A 17,496-nucleotide genomic window follows, 5' to 3' on the forward strand; every position below is an offset into this window, starting at 1 on the left:
CTGACTTTATAACTCGTAATTCTGACTTTAGAACATGCAATTCTGACTTTATAACACGCAATTCTGACTTTATATCTCGCAATTCTGACTTTATATCATGCAATTCTGACTTTATAACACGCAATTCTGACTTTATATAACACAATTGGGAGAAATAAAGCCAGAATTGCGAGTTATAAACTCACAATTGCGAGAAAAAAAGACTCTGACTTTATAACTCGCAATTCTGACTTCATATCTAGCAATTCTGACTTTATATCTCACAATTCTGACTTTATATCTCGCAATTCTGACTTTATAACACGTAATTCTTACTTTATGTAACACAATTGGGAGAAATGAAGCCAGAATTGCGAGTTATTAACTCAAAATTGTGAGAAAAAAAGTCAGAAATGCGAGTTTATATCTTACAATTCTGTCTTTATATAACGCAATTCTGACTTTATAACTCGCAATTCTGACTTTATATCACGCAATTCTGACTTTATATCACGCAATTCTGACTTTATAACTCGCAATTCTGACTTTATAACTCGCAATTCTGACTTTATATCATGCAATTCTGACTTTATAACTCGTAATTCTGACTTTAGAACATGCAATTCTGACTTTATAAAACGCAATTCTGACTTTATAACTCGCAATTCTGACTTTATATCATGCAATTCTGACTTTACAGAGAGTGCAGAATTATTAGGCACGTTGATTTTCTGATCATATTTTTTTTCCAGGCACATTTGACCAATTCCAAACCACAGTAATCCTAATAACTACTATTGATTTAGTATTTAATAATGTATAAGCAGTGATGGGAATAACGGCGTTACAGATAAACGGCGTTACTAACGGAATTATTTTTTTCAGTAACGAGTAATCAAACGAATTACTGTTCCTCCCGTTACAACGCCGTTAGCGTTACTGAGGGGGAAAAAAGCGGCGTTAGTCGCGTTACTATAATTGAGGTCACTGAAGCGCTTTTCATCCGAACAGGCTCTCTGTCAGTCGGACCTGCAATGTGTGTGTGCGTGTGTGTGTCTGTGTGTGTGTGTGTGTGTGTGTGTGTGTGTGCGCGCGCACCAGCCATGCGTGTTGGGGGTGGGTGCGGTGGTGCACATAACTGATGATGATTGGTGGGTGGGAGACAAGGTTGAAGTTGATAGGTTGAGTTCACACCTATTTTTTTCACGGTCTATGGTTCACACACACACACACACACACACACACACACACACACACCAACGACGCACACGCATATGCACATTCAGCGATGGTCCAACGACTTCAAAGGTAGCTTTCGCAAACTGGAAGTATAAGCGCTACTTTTCCCTCGTTGAGGTGAAAGGTAAGAATATTTATGTAACATGCAACTTATGCCCAGGAAGAAATAGTCTCTCCACGAGTCCACGCCGGTGGCAAGTGATTCTGAAGCGCCTCACATCATCATATGCCACAAAATTAGTGGCTAAAAACCCAGGTGATAACGTGAGCTCCACTACCAAAGGAAAGTATAATACTGATAATATTTACACAATATTTACACTATAGTAGGCCTACTGAGAATATTTACAATAATGCATTGAATTTGATAGGTGTCTCTTACATTGTCCTAGAACATTGTCCCACAGCAACATTACAATAGTTTACATTAATGTACAATGTTTTATAATAATAATTTATTCTATTTAGTGTCCAATTCATTCATTTAACATATCTAATATTGGGGGCATCCAAGTTATTTGACATATTTGAACATTTGAGAAAAGAAAAAAAAGTAACGCAGTAATTACTTTCCCTGGTAATTAGTTACTTTTATAATGATGTAACTCAGTTACTAACTCAGTTACTATTTGTAAGAAGTAACTAGTAACTATAACTAATTACTTTTTTAAAGTAACGTGCCCAACACTGTGTATAAGTGATATATAATTGTTCATGAAGGCTGGAAATGAAAATCACCTTATATTCAGGTGTGCAGAATTATTAGGCATGTTTTCTTTTACAGATAAATTGAGCCAAAAAAGAGATTTAACTCAACTTTAACTTAAAAAGTATTAAATGCCCATGAGAAGGAAGCAATACTAATGCAATACTAGACATTGCAGTTAAGGCATGACCATTGGACAGTGAAATGCTCGTTGGGTCAGCAGGATCTGACAAAAACATGTGGCGGAGAAAAGACACCTGTTAACTGCAAAAGAATTAAGAATTAAGGTGAAGAATTAAGGGTGAAACCATCAGGAACCCTTTAGTCTCCAGCGCCACCATTTTCCAGAGCTGAAACCTACCTGGAGTCTCCAGAAGTGCAAGGTGTCAGGATCTCAGAGACTTCAGTTAGGTAAAGAATCCTAAAAAATGACCCCCACTAGATAAGAATCACAAGCTGAAGTGTTGTAAAATACATGAAGAAGGTTTTTTTATAGGCTTTATGGACAGATAGGTTGAGAGTGACTCTTGAAGGACCAGCACCACATCCTCTAGTACCACTGTTTGAAGAATTCATCTTCCAGAATCTGGCAGTACGTTTTGGGAGTTCATTTTTAGTCCATCCTGAAGTCCGTTTTGCAGAGATGGACTAAAAATGAACTCCCAAAACGTACTGCCAGATTCTGGAAGATGAATTCTTCAAACAGTGGTACTAGAGAATGTGGTGCTGGTTCTTCACTGTCCAATGGTCACGCCTTAACTGCAATGTCTAGTATTGCATTCGTATTGCATCCTTCTCATGGGCATTTAATACTTTTTGACTTTTCAGTCTGAGTTAAATCTCTTTTTTGGCTCAATTTATCTGTAAAAGAAAACATGCCTAATAATTCTGCACACCTGAATATAAGGTGATTTTCATTTCCAGCCTTCATGAACAATTATATATCACTTATACATTATTAAATACTAAATCAATAGTAGTTATTAGGATTACTGTGGTTTGGAATTGGTCAAATGTGCCTGGAAAAAAAATATGATCAGAAAATCAACGTGCCTAATAATTCTGCACTCCCTGTATAACACGCAATTCTGACTTTATATAACACAATTGGGAGAAATAAAGCCAGAATTGCGAGTTATAAACTCACAATTGTGAGAAAAAAAGTCAGAAATGCGAGTTTATATCTTAAAATTCTGTCTTTATATCACGCAATTCTGACTTTATATCATGCAATTCTGACTTTATAACTCGCAATTCTGACTTTATAACATGCAATTCTGACTTTATATCATGCAATTCTGACTTTATAACTCGCAATTCTGACTTTATAACATGCAATTCTGACTTTATAACACGCAATTCTGACTTTATAACTTGCAATTCTGACTTTATAACTCGCAATTCTGACTTTATAACTCGCAATTCTGACTTTATAACATGCAATTCTGACTTTATAACTCGCAATTCTGACTTTATATCTCGCAATTCTGACTTTATATCACTCAATTCTGACTTTATATCACGCAATTCTGACTTTATATCTCGCAATTCTGACTTTATATCACGCAATTCTGACTTTATATCTCGCAATTCTGACTTTATATCTCGCAATTCTGATTTTATAACTCGCAATTCTGACTTTATAACATGCAATTCTGACTTTATAACACGCAATTCTGACTTTATAACATGCAATTCTGACTTTAAAACATGCAATTCTGACTTTATAACTTGCAATTCTGACTTTATAACACGCAATTCTGACTTTATAACATGCAATTCTGACTTTATAACACGCAATTCTGACTTTATAACTTGCAATTCTGACTTTATAACTCGCAATTCTGACTTTATATCTCGCAATTCTGACTTTATATCACTCAATTCTGACTTTATATCACGCAATTCTGACTTTATATCTCGCAATTCTGACTTTATATCTAGCAATTCTGACTTTATATCTCGCAATTCTGACTTTATAACTCGCAATTCTGACTTTATAACTCGCAATTCTGACTTTATAACTCGCAATTCTGACTTTATACAGTGAGGAAATTAAGTATTTGAACACCCTGCTATTTTGCAAGTTCTCCCACTTAGAAATCATGGAGGGGTCTGAAATTGTCATCGTAGGTGCATGTCCACTGTGAGAGACATAATCTAAAAAAAAAAAAATCCAGATAAGATTTTTTAACTATTTATTTGTATGATACAGCTGCAAATAAGTATTTGAACACCTGTCTATCATCTAGAATTCTGACCCTCAAAGACCTGTTAGTCTGCCTTTAAAATGTCCACATCCACTCCATTTATTATCCTAAATTAGATGCACCTGTTTGAGGTCGTTAGCTGCATAAAGACACCTGTCCACCCCATACAATCATTAAGAATCCAACTTCTAACATGGCCAAGACCAAAGAGCTGTCCAAAGACACTAGAGACAAAATTGTACACCTCCACAAGGCTGGAAAGGGCTATGGGGAAATTGCCAAGCAGCTTGGTGAAAAAAGGTCCACTGTTGGAGCAATCATTAGAAAATGGAAGAAGCTAAACATGACTGTCAATCTCCCTCGGACTGGGGCTCCATACAAGATCTCACCTCGTGGGGTCTCAATGATCCTAAGAAAGGTGAGAAATCAGCCCAAAATTACACGGGAGGAGCTGGTCAATGACCTGAAAAGAGCTGGGACCACCGTTTCCAAGGTTACTGTTGGTAATACACTAAGACGTCATGGTTTGAAATCATGCATGGCACGGAAGGTTCCCCTGCTTAAACCAGCACATGTCCAGGCCCGTCTTAAGCTTGCCAATGACCATTTGGATGATCCAGAGGAGTCATGGGAGAAAGTCATGTGGTAAGATGAGACCAAAATAGAACTTTTTGGTCATAATTCCACTAAACGTGTTTGGAGGAAGAAGAATGATGAGTACCATCCCAAGAACACCATCCCTACTGTGAAGCATGGGGGTGGTAGCATCATGCTTTGGGGGTGTTTTTCTGCACATGGGACAGGGCGACTGCACTGTATTAAGGAGAGGATGACCGGGGCCATGTATTGCGAGATTTTGGGGAACAACCTCCTTCCCTCAGTTAGAGCATTGAAGATGGGTCGAGGCTGGGTCTTCCAACATGACAATGACCCGAAGCACACAGCAAGGATAACCAAGGAGTGGCTCTGTAAGAAGCATATCAAGGTTCTGGCGTGGCCTAGCCAGTCTCCAGACCTAAACCCAATAGAGAATCTTTGGAGGGAGCTCAAACTCTGTGTTTCTCAGCGACAGGCCAGAAACCTGACTGATCTAGAGAAGATCTGTGTGGAGGAGTGGGCCAAAATCCCTCCTGCAGTGTGTGCAAACCTGGTGAAAAACTGCAGGAAACGTTTGACCTCTGTAATTGCAAACAAAGGCTACTGTACCAAATATTAACATTGATTTTCTCAGGTGTTCAAATACTTATTTGCAGCTGTATCATACAAATAAATAGTTAAAAAAATCATACATTGTGATTTCTGGATTTTTTTTTTTATGTCTCTCACAGTGGACATGCACCCAGGGGCGCCGCTAGCGATTTTGGACCCTATGAAAGAATATGAGATCGGCCCCCCCAACACACACCCATTCTGCACCAAACATACAAGCCAAGCTAGCTATCCAAAATCTAATACTGACCTATTACTCAAGCTTGCTCATTCCGCTCAGCGCTGCTCGATGCACATTGTGACATGTTGGTTCAAAAATATGTGAAATAAGTAGGGCTGTCCCCGACAAAAGTTTTTTAGGCTATATAATAGTAGTTGTTCATTTAAGCCATTCGTTGACTAAGCACTTTAATTAATTTAATTTCATAAATATGAGATAATTCTAAACCCGAGCGTACGTAATATATTAATATATTAGGCTACCGTAATGAGAAGGCTACCGATATAATAGGCTATAATTATCCCCACTCAAGAGCACGCATTAAGCTTGACACAAAGAACTGGCAAAAGTATTGATTATGATTGTGTCAAAAATAGCAAGGAGACATTTTAATTGTTTATTAATAAACTCTTGAGTTTTCTGTGTCATCTCGGCTGACGTGCTGACTCGGCATCTCCACAGTATGGGACGCGCCAAGAGAAGAAATGCACATTTTATTATATAATAAGAGAGTAGCCTTTCATTTTGAATTGTTTCGTTTAAAAGTAGACATTTCAAGCGACATATTTCTCATGTCTGTGAGACACGCTCCAGTTCACATGCAATGCTATTAATAGCGCAGGCGCCTCCATGTCGCGATTCTATTGACTGCTATTTTCCTAATTGTTTATTAAATCCAGCCAATTGGTTTATGAAACATTGATTAAGATAATAAAATTAAGATAACATTTATACAAAATGAAATAAATTTTAAAGAAAGACTTTGAAACAAAATGAAATGAAGTACATGCTCAAAATCCATGTCCCCTGACATAGCCTATGCACATCTGATTATATAGCCTTACTCATGCTGCTCACTTTTCATAATCAACGTATGAAATTAAAATGATAATAATATTTAAACATAGCCTAACTATGAAAATAAATAGGCTACGTTTTCTTTAACCCATATCCGACGAAGTCGTCGGCGCCTTCCGATGGATTTTTTCCTTTATGACAGTGGAAAAAACTCACAATACTCCGTCATTTTTAGCCATACAGATAGGCTAAGTGCAAGATATAATTATACACTATAAACTGTCTACTGTCTTATTTGTGTACAATCACAATAACAGCAAAGGCCGTGGACTCAGGGAACAGATTATTTTGCACTCCACTCCAAACGCTGTCTTAATTTCAAATATATATTTTGTTTATTAAACGCAAAGTTTTTCCTTTTAAAGGCATTTCTAAATTCAGTTTATATTTTCAAAAAACGAAATTCCGAGCCAAAATAACAATTTGGTAAAAAAACTTTGAATTACCACCATCAAATTCAAACATTAATCCATCAGTGCTTGAGAAAACACTTCCATTAATAACAATGGCGTGCGGTGCCTGGGATATAAACCTAACAACATGCATGGCATAGGCTAATGTTTGGAATGACTTAAAAAAAAATAGTTTTAGTCACATAACATCAGTTAATGGAAAAGCCGTCATTTCGTAATATTTTTGATCGACTTATATCGCAAAAGTGTTGTGCAAAACTGTAATGGAAACGCGGCCACCTGATGAGTGCGCTAAGGCAGGACCAAACCATTTCATGCAGATACAGGGGGGTGGTCGGTCAATATGATGTTTACTTTTTGGTCATTGGGGATATTTAACTTTTATTTTATTATGAATGAAATATACTCAATGATGATGGTTTATATAGTGTATAATATAATTTAAAAAATATATATTAGTTTTTACCTAGTTGTTGGGGCCCCTGTCAGTCAGGGGCCCTTGGAATTGTCCTAACTTTTCCCCCCTATATGGCGCCCCTGCATGCACCTACGATGACAATTTCAGACCCCTCCATGATTTCTAAGTGGGAGAACTTGCAAAATAGCAGGGTGTTCAAATACTTATTTTCCTCACTGTAACTCGCAATTCTAACTTTATAACACACAATTGGGAGAAATAAAGTCAGAATTGCGAGTTATAAACTCACAATTGCGAGAAAAAAAGACTATCTGACTTTATAACTCGCAACTCTGACTTTATATCTCGCAATTTTGACTTTATATCACGCAATTCTGACTTTATAACTCGCAATTCTGACTTTATAACATGCAATTGCGACTTTATAACTTGCAATTCTGACTTTATATCACACAATTCTGACTTTCTAACTCGCAATTACGACTTTATAAGACGCAATTCTGACTTTATAACACGCAATTTTGACTTTATAACATGTAATTCTGACTTTAAAACACAATTGGGAGAAATAAAGCCAGAATTGCGAGTTATAAAATCACAATTGCGAGAAAAAATGTCAGAAATGCGAGTTTATATCTTATAAAGTCAGAATTGCGAGTTATAAAGTCAGAATTGTAACTCGCAATTCTGACTTTATATCACGCAATTCTGACTTTATAACTCGCAATTCTGACTTTATTACTCGCAATTCTGACTTTATAACATACAATTGCGACCTTATATCACGCGATTCTGACTTTATCACTCGCAATTCTGACTTTATAACTCGCAATTCTGACTTTATAACATGCAATTGCGACTTTATAACTCGCAATTCTGACTTTATAACACAATTGTGAGAAATAAAGCCAGAATTGCGAGTTATAAACTCACAATTGCGAGAAAAAAAGTCAGAAATGCGCAATTCTGACTTTATAACTCGCAATTCTGACTTTATAACTCGCAATTCTGACTTTTTTACTCGCAATTATGACTTTATAACATGCAAGTGCGACTTTATATCACGCGATTCTGACTTTATCACTCGCAATTCTGACTTATTAACTCGCAATTGTGAGAAATAAAGTCAGAATTGCGAGAAATTAAAATAACGTCAGAATTGCGACGTCTTGCAATTGCGACTTTATATCACACAATTGTCGACTGCCTCCAATTGTAATTTAAAAATTATCTTTTAAAATGTTTTATTCTGTGGCGTAACAAGCTTCTATAATATACACATACCAATAAGGAAGAAAAGACTATTTCAACTTCAATTTCATGCCGACTTTAAATATTTTGGTCACACTTTAGATTAGGGTCCAATTCTTACTTCAACTAACTAACTACAACTTTTGCCTCAATAAACCCCTAATTACTGCGTATTGTTTTTTTTCTTAGTAAGGTAGCTGTTAAGTTTAGGTATTGGGTAGGATTAAGGGATGTAGAATATGGTCATGCAGAATAAGGCATTAATATGTGCTTTATATGTGTAAATAACCAATATCGTTGCATACTAATAAGCAACTAGATAATAGTGAGAATTGGACCCTAAACTAAAGTGTATATATTTTAACACATTCATTTAAGTTCAGGTTTAACATGCATTAGTAGTTGGCATGTTTCGTTCTCCCGCTAATTTCTGAGTGAGCCGTATTGGTTTCTAGGAGTTCTTTTGATGTGTATCTGAACAATGTGTGTTAGAGAGATTTACCTCAGCTGACAGCTTGGAGAGTATGTGGCAAAATTGCAGTGCCAGCGGGCTAAAAGAATGCTGAGAACAGGATTAGGATCATATTCTGGCGGTGCCTGTCACTTCCTCAATGTGCTGGGGTTCCTTATGGTGGCAGCTTTCATTCTCCATGCAGCTAAAACCAAAAAGGAGAGCATGAGGGAAAAAAGTTCTGATTGAATGGTACACTGTGATTTTTGTGCTAGGCATTCTCGAGGTCCGTTTTGTGCATGTGCGTGTCTGTAAAGGACTGACGGTGACACCTGATTAAACACTAAGGTGAATTTAGAAAGCACTTAATAATTGAATTTGGATGCTGCAGAGCTTAGCAGTAACTATTTGTTTTGGTACTGTGACATTTCAGTTAATCATTTAAATTGCTGCGCATAGAACATGCTTCATTTCCAAGCATGCAATTTAATGCCGGTGTCTTAAATCATACTACACGATTAACAGAAAATGCTTGCCGATCTCATTACATGAGTTAGTAAAGAGAACTTGACCTTGTGTCACATAATCTGTGTCAAACCCCTGGAGGCGGTTTGTTTTTGCTCTCGAAACTAGATAATAGCGGTGCTATTTATTTACACCGTTGACTTGCTCGAACGTTTGACAAGTTGTTTGCTGTTTGCATGTTGGTGTTAATTTTTCCATAATGAATCATTCCTCCCTCCCATGTGTGTTTTGATCTACTCAAAAGGTTGAATGTTAGAACGCATTACAATCAGCTGTATTTAAATATGGCATAGGCACTTTAAAATGCAGTTAGCAGCCCCATCAAGGGCACTGAGAACATGGTGGCGGTGGCATCAAGCCTCTGGTAAAATGCACACAGAGGGGGAGACCCTCTTTATGTGAGCAAAGGGCTTATGCATTTTGACAAACCACACTGTTTAAGATATAATAGCGGCATAATCACGGCCCCAGGCTGTCATTCTTCAGCATAATGGCCTGCTTATTCATCTGGGATGGCTTATGTCCCCACAACGATTTTATTTCCCAAGATTACCTTGTTTTCTTGCTCTCCTCACCCTCATTTCCTTGTTTTCTGCCGTCCTACCTTTTAATATCAGCTTATTTCTAAGAAATAATCCTTACAAAACAATTAAAACCTTTCAAATTAATTTAGCACAGTCGAATTTCGATTTTGAGGATAAACGAGAGAAAATGAATGTACAGTATGTATTTATAAAGATGTCCAAGCAATGTTTTATTGAAGTTTTATTTTACAAGTTTTTAAATCTACATTTGACATAGGGAAAGATGTGTATTTCTGGAACACTCTCCACCAGTATAGGCTACAAATTCACCACTTTTTGTGTGATGTTGTGAGCGACTGTATATTGATGTCCACAGTGACAATGAAAGAGTTACATAGACGACCAGACTGTATAGGTTAAATAATCTGGGGGAGACGCAGACGGGCTGTGCGGCCCACCCAGTACAATCTTACAAAGGGACAGCTACCAGAATCATCACAGGGTTAAAATCTTCTCAGTCTAAAACATAGAACTTTTACATTTGCCTTACCAGTAAACATTTATAGATAAAGACTTTGTATTTTACATATTAAAATACTTTACAAACACAAATGAGAGCTCAGCGCAGAGATGGAAAGAATGAGCAGAGAAGGGGGAGAAAAAAGCTGCCGTACATGGAAGTGCTTTGCTTTCCATTGGAGAACTTCTCCTGTTCTGGACTGTCCGGCATTCAACCACTATTCAGCATTGTTTCCTGTTGCAACATTTATATGCACGTAAGCACTAGTTTCCTTGAGAGTTTTTTTTTCCCATTTGAGTGTTAATATGGCAATCTCCAATGATATGCATGGTCTATAATTGCATTTCTTCCTCTGCCCGAGGCTACATGTAATTAAAAGCTTTGCATATGTAGTCAATGAAATAATTTCCTCATTACCCAACCATCCTCAATTTACCGTGGTTTAATCCTGGCCATTAAACAGGTTAGGTTTAATTAATGTATTTAGTTGTGCAAGATTTACATTTACAAGGTAATTTGTGTGATGTGTAATTTGAGAACCACGATAATTAAATTAAAAGAAAGTTATTTTTTCCGATTCTGGTATATAGTGCATGCAGCCGGCTGAGGTCCTCTCCAAAAAGTGCTTATATCAAACATCTACGCTCATCCAAAACATATAAATAACACTAAATCTAATCCAGGGCCTGTCTGTCTTTTTTAGCAAAACTGACAAATGTAATATCCTTCATCATTTCACTGCCTGCCTCAAAATAACAAGCCCTCTAATATTTGCAAATGAGTCAGAGATTTAATTTGCCTCTCCTGAAAGCAACTTTAGTATTCCGGAGAACCTCAAGACACACTCTTTTTCTTTCTTTTTTTTTTTTAATTTCCAAGGATTGACTCTAACTTGAGAAGTCCAGGTGGCATGTCGGTAGTGGTAGAGAGATGTTCCCTTGCTCAGGTAGTTTTCAGATTCCTGCTCAGTTGGGCAGCGTGTCCAGGCCCAGTGATGCCGCGTGCTGCTTGGCCCGCAAGCGTAGGTTCTCAATGCTGGTGGTCTTGCTGTTGTGGCTAGGAAGGCCTCCAGAGGCCTGCAGCAGGGGGCTGTTCCAAACCTGTTGCGCGTGGTGGGATAGAGACTGATAGTAGGACTGGCAGGGGAGGGAGCCCAGGGGCGCCGGCATGTTGACGTTCATGCCCAGGTACGGTATAGACGATGGGGTCGCCATGTCGAAAGACGGATAGTGAACCAGGTTGTTGGTGGCGGCCATGTGCTGGCGAAACTGCTCCTGCAGACGGAAGAGGCTGAGCGGAGATGAAGAGTACGAGTGACTCTGAGAGATCCCGCTGGTCACCCCGCTAGAGGAAGATGAAATGGCCGGGGAACCAAGAGGAGAGTCTAAGGACAAAAAGTTGGATTGTCAAGATTTAGATCGGAACCATAATGTGAATGTGCTGGTATTTTTTATTAAAAATAAAGGTTGCAAAAGAGAGTTTTCACAGTGATGCTATAGAAGAACCATTTTGGGTTCCCCAAAGAACCTTTCAGTAAAATAACCTTTTTTTTTTCTTAGTGTGCAAAAGAACATTTGAAAAATCTGAAGAACCTTTTTTCCCCACTCTAAAAGCCCTTTGTGGCATGGAAAGGTTCTTCATGGAACCATCAATGCCAAATAATCTTTTTGAAGTAAAATTTTTGGGCTTTTTTGCCTTACGTAGGACAGTAGGAGGACAAAATCCTGGGAGAGGAGAGAGGAGAATTGGATTTCTGGAATCGAGCCGGGACTCGAACGGCACTATGGAGCACTTGCCTACACGGCTATGGCTCCAACAAGAACCTTTATTTCTAACAGTGAAATGAAATTGAAGGAGCAATATATAGTAAATACATACCTGGTTTGGGGCTGAGACGTTTGCAAAGAGGGGAAAGGTTTCCAGGTGGCGGTTCTTTCTCAACCTTCAGATCTTCTCTGTGCTGCTTTATCTCCTCCTCTTTGTCGGTTGCATTGTCCTCTGTGGCCGACTCGCTGCCTGACTGCTCTGCCGATGTCACGTTAAGCTCAACACTAAGTTCTGATGCCAGTGCATGGGGAGCTGCCTCTGCTTCCATGGAGGTGGAAGAAGAGGATGACGAAGGTGGCTGGTTCTCCAGAGTTAAGTTGGAGGGGGTGTCATCTTTATCGCTTGTTCCTAGGGCTCCATCTGTGGAGACGTCTTTCTGCTTCTGCAGTTGCTCTTTTTGGAGGCTTCGCTGCTTCTTACGAAACTTTGCACGGCGGTTCTTGAACCATACCTGATGACCAAAAGGCAATTTTTAGAAACTTGATGAATAATGTATCTGTGGACATTCTAAACGTTTAAAGGTGGAATTAATTTCTTACCTGCACACGTGCCTCAGGTAGGTTTGTGCACATGGCCAGGCGCTCCCGCATCACAACATCAGGATAGTGCGTTTTCTGGAAAGTCTTCTCCAAAGCCTCCAGCTGCTGGGCCGTGAAAGCGGTGCGACTGCGGCGTTGTTTGCGATGTTGAGAGCCGTAGCGAGCCTCGAGTATGATATCTTGAAATGTACAGCCGTTGGAAGAGAAAAGACACGGCATATTTAATTCATTGTACAATCACAATACAGTTGTCAATTAAAAGGGAGAGGGAGAGAACGCACTTACCAGCCAGTCTCTCCGCGAGGGTGAGCGCGTGAACGGACGGCCGGTAATCAGGCGCGTGCTGCGCTTGTTGCGCCGCCTGTTGATGCAGGTTGTACATGGCGCTCAACGAGTTCATGGCGTGGAGAGAGTATCCGTTCACTCCGTAGTGTTGCATGATTCAAAAATATCTGTAAAAGAGCAGGATTGCGAGTATGTTATAACAATGAGATTTTTTTAGTTTTTATTTGTTAAAACATATTTTAACATTCTATGGTGATCTAATCTCCCGTATTGAGGCCTGACATAGCCTAAAGCAAGTCAAAATAAAAGGTTGGGGATCTCAAAAGTAAGTTGAGACCATACATTTGAACGGGGTTTTCAAACAGTTTAGTAATCACAAAAGTTAGATTCAGAATAGAAGTCAGAAGAAATGCTTTCGATAAACATATCGTAACCATAACATTATCTGGAGCGCCTTTCAATATACAATACATGGACAAATATATATTCCATCATGCCATCATTATATATTTCCTAAGCATAGCTAAGCATAAACGTATTTTATTTAATAGCCTAAATAATTGACAATAACTTTGTCAATTGACATAGGCCTGACTGACACTTTAGAGCCAACATTTGCAGCACTTTGGTGTCATGATTGCGGCTTTAAAATGAATGACAGAATTTTTCTTAATGCCTTAAAATATTTAGACAATAATTCGCATAGCCTATATGATCAGGCCTCTATAACATACTAAACACTATTTATTTGTCCTCTACATTACACACGTAAAGTATCCTGCATTCATTATTATTAAATTTTTTAAAACAACAATTTTAATTACCATTTTGCTTTCCTATATGATATTTTTATGTACGCGTAGTAATCAATCAATAGGTTGTCAGTCTTATAGTGAGAGTGTCAAGTAGCGCTTTCGGAAATCCGCTTATAGGAGCGGAACTGTGTTCATTAATATCCAATTATTGTTTTGTCCAATCCATTAGTCATACACAAGGAATTAATTGGTGCAATTATCAATTGTTTACCTAATGAGCTCCGACTTATGCTTACTACATTAGATATATAATTTCAGAGGCAAATTACCGTAGCAAATCCTTTAAAAAACAGTTGTCAATGAATCATTGATTGATTTTAGTGAGATCTACTTAAGCAATGAACGAATGTTTCGATAAAGACGTAATTCTACCTGTTTTGTAATCGAAAATTAATGTTATATGTGTTGCTTACAATACTTGGAAAGCCTATATTTTAATTGCAATATTTACAATTTACTGATGCATTTCCAAATGCAGGCTATCCATGTTTCTCCATTCATTTTTCACAGCCAGTTTAAGATTTTCATGGATAAAATGAAAGGCTCCGGGACACGATTAGATATGTATTAGTATAGAGGTGGTTGACAGGCACGAATATCTCCGAGGCGATTGCAGTGCGAATTATTAAGAGAAAGTATATGCTCCCGCACATGCCGGGTGTCCAGGGACTTCTAGCAGCCTCGAGTTTTAAACTAAATTGTATTTCCAACCAGCACTTAAATTGCTTATTATTTACTTCGATTGTACATGAACTAAATGTCTAAAACAAGCATAATTTATCTAAATCATATTACTAGGCTACATTAAAATCTCTGACAATCTATTTTGAATTGTTGAGAAATTATGTAGAAAACAATGAGTGGAAAACTCATTGCAAGTGTTTTATGTGATATTTTTTTTAGCTGACTTTCTTTGGGAAACGAAATATGTATTTTGTGCCGTTCAATAAGATAAATTAGCAATACACTTCCATTGCTAGTATTATTTAAATCAACCAATTTCTATTCGTTCCTCATTTATTGTTTATATTTCAACAATACTAATAATAATCAAATTACCATTATTGTACCACCTATTATTATTATTATTTCTGAATGTATATATTATTTTTGGTTTAAGTAAAAAATTTATTTGTTAAGTGCCCTTTATTCTTTGATAAATGGCTTTCTTGTACAGTTCTGTAACAGGCAATTGTCGTTATATGCATTCAGGTTGAACTTACGGAAGCAAGTTTGTTTGGAAGATTTGTTTAAAGGTTTGTATTTGCACTCTTGCGGTCTTTATCCGTTTTAGGCCACCAAAACGCATTGTACCCTCCTCAGCGTGGAAGCTTATGACACCCGGAGTGCCCATTCCCAGACTATTAATTCAGTGCAACGTCTGATGAATGTGATCAGAGGGCAAGAGGGAATAGTTTAATTCGCTTGGACAGAAGGTGCTTTGCTAAACATTTACTTTTCTCCCCCAAGTATTTGAACTGAATGGGGTCCGTTTCTCTCCCTCCCTTCTCTCGCGGCCCCTTATCCCATCGCCCCGGGGCCACGTTTTGGCTGAGATGTATGGCTTCTCTGCGGGTAAAATATGCATGTTGATCCCCATTTGGGTCCCCGTCTAATGGAAGTGCAAATAGGTTTCGACTGTGGAGACCTCCATTTATCATCACCGCTGACACGGACGGACGTACAGTGAGCTTATGTGTGTGTGTGTGCGTGGCTTCAAGAAATGCTCGCGTGTGCTTATGTGTCTAAAGAGATGTGTTATAGGCCTATATCAACTTCTGTATTTTACTTTTCGTTTAGTTCATTGCCATTCCATCCTTATGCATATGGATGTTATAGCTTACTTTTAACACACACACACACACACACACACACAAATCACTGTAAACGATCAATAAATACACAGAATACACACATTTTAAAATAGTAATAGCCTAACATTTGACCAGTGATCAATGCAATAGTGATTTAGTGCGAGCAAATAACAGGCCTGATAATGTATAATTTAACGTTCACTTTTGCGAAATATTCGTTCAAGCGTATGACTACTTGCTAAACGTCAAAATTTCGCCACAGGCCAACTGATATTTAGCACAAAGGGCAGCTTATTTTAATACTGTGTCTCGCTGCTATTGTGCTCTGTTCATCCGCCTGTTACTGCTGCGGGCAGTGTGACACTCCATGCTTCGATTATTAAAACCTCATTATGCAAATTGGCATGTACAGTGCAACTTTTTGATCCGACTAAATTAGGAAAAATGTTAACGTTAAAAACCCATTTGACCCGGGGGGACTATTTATCGTGTCTCGCATGACATAGGTTTTATATTGTCACTCATATTTTTCTATCCCTCACTGTCAAAGGCCTCCAACATATAGTCAACGCAGAGAGGGTTTCCCTACTCAATTTCAAAGTTGAACTGTCCCCTCTTCAAATGTATTTGAACCCAATTTAATAATTGCAAAGAAAGAAAAATAACAGTTTTGTCATAGGCCTACTCTTACAGAGTTAAAAACAATCTTAAGTCAGACCGCTGTTTTGGCGCATGTTTAAAGTGTTTTACACTGTAAAAAAAACACACAAAAAATATTCAATTCACAAACAATTTTTTTAGAGTGTATCATGTTTTGTCTCTTTCACACATAGACCTTTTTTTCCTAAATTATTATTAGGCCTAGTCTATTATTATTTTGATCTGAATTACAACTATGCATCTAAAAAAAAAAATACTTAATAGGATTGTAATGGCCCCAATTTTAAATTAATATAGGCTTATTTGAAGGGTAAAGAAAAGTTGAGGAACTGCCAGCATTATTTAAGCTATTTCAGACAGCCTATTCGCTAAACTGACAAATTTAAACATTTCTTTTGTTGTAGTAATTCATGGCGTAATTATTTACAATTGCATAAACAATTCGTCTCTTACCTCAGTCTTGTCCTTTATCCAGTGTCGTACTGTGTCACTTGATGTGTTGTTGCTTGTAGCTCGGAGTATTTCCCAGATGTCCTTATCGCGTTTCTCAAAGTCTAAGAGCCCATTCAAATGTATCCGCTAAGTATCAAGCGCCTCCAAATCGTTCCCTGCGCGCTCTTCTCAACACATTGCGTCCATCTATTGACACGAGCTTTGAGGAGGGATTTTAAAGAGCTCCGCGTAACATCAGCGAGGCTTGCTACTGGTCCTTGAAGCTGTCAATCAAAGCTCGACGGTATTTTTCTGGCTGCGTGTGGACTCCGAGGCAATTGACCCTTTACTTAGGAGTCTTAAATCACGCACTTGAAAGCACTAATGTCCACTCAAACTCTTTTGCTTATAAACAATAATATGCTAATGTGAGAATAAACAGCAAATATTGCCACCGATGGGATTAAGAGTTTAAAGCAGGAACATTAGAGAAACGCGTTTATAGCACGCAAGAGTTTTATTACTTGTCCTAAATATTGTTTAGTAGGCCTAATTTTAATGTTTTTTTTTTTTTTTTTAAAGGAGCAAAATAATTTGCATT

At 37.9% G+C, this 17,496-nt stretch overlaps 1 protein-coding gene across 1 annotated transcript; it reads right to left on the minus strand.

Moving 5' to 3' along the window:
• Positions 1 to 10,215: 10,215 nt before the first annotated feature.
• Positions 10,216 to 17,104, minus strand: dmbx1a (diencephalon/mesencephalon homeobox 1a). The gene is made up of 5 exons (XM_079820566.1): positions 16,917 to 17,104; positions 13,175 to 13,341; positions 12,890 to 13,068; positions 12,402 to 12,801; positions 10,216 to 11,907 (listed from the first exon to the last, which is right to left on the minus strand). The coding sequence occupies exons 2-5, from the start codon at positions 13,326 to 13,328 to the stop codon at positions 11,489 to 11,491; spliced, it is 1,152 nt and encodes a 383-aa protein (XP_079676692.1). The 5' UTR covers positions 13,329 to 13,341; positions 16,917 to 17,104; the 3' UTR covers positions 10,216 to 11,488.
• Positions 17,105 to 17,496: the final 392 nt, after the last annotated feature.

Source organism: Gobio gobio (genome assembly GCF_949357685.1).
Source record: "Gobio gobio genome assembly, chromosome: 6".
Taxonomy (NCBI): Eukaryota; Metazoa; Chordata; class Actinopteri; order Cypriniformes; family Gobionidae; genus Gobio; species Gobio gobio.

Coding starts and splice junctions, on each gene's coding strand:
- dmbx1a (XM_079820566.1), bottom strand. CDS start 13,328: ATGCAACACTACGGAGTGAACGGATACTCTCTCCACGCCATGAACTCG. Junction 12,802..12,889: donor TACCTGAGGCACGTGTGCAG/GTAAGAAATTAA, acceptor TTTGGTCATCAG/GTATGGTTCAAGAACCGCCG. Junction 11,908..12,401: donor ACGTCTCAGCCCCAAACCAG/GTATGTATTTAC, acceptor TTTTGTCCTTAG/ACTCTCCTCTTGGTTCCCCG.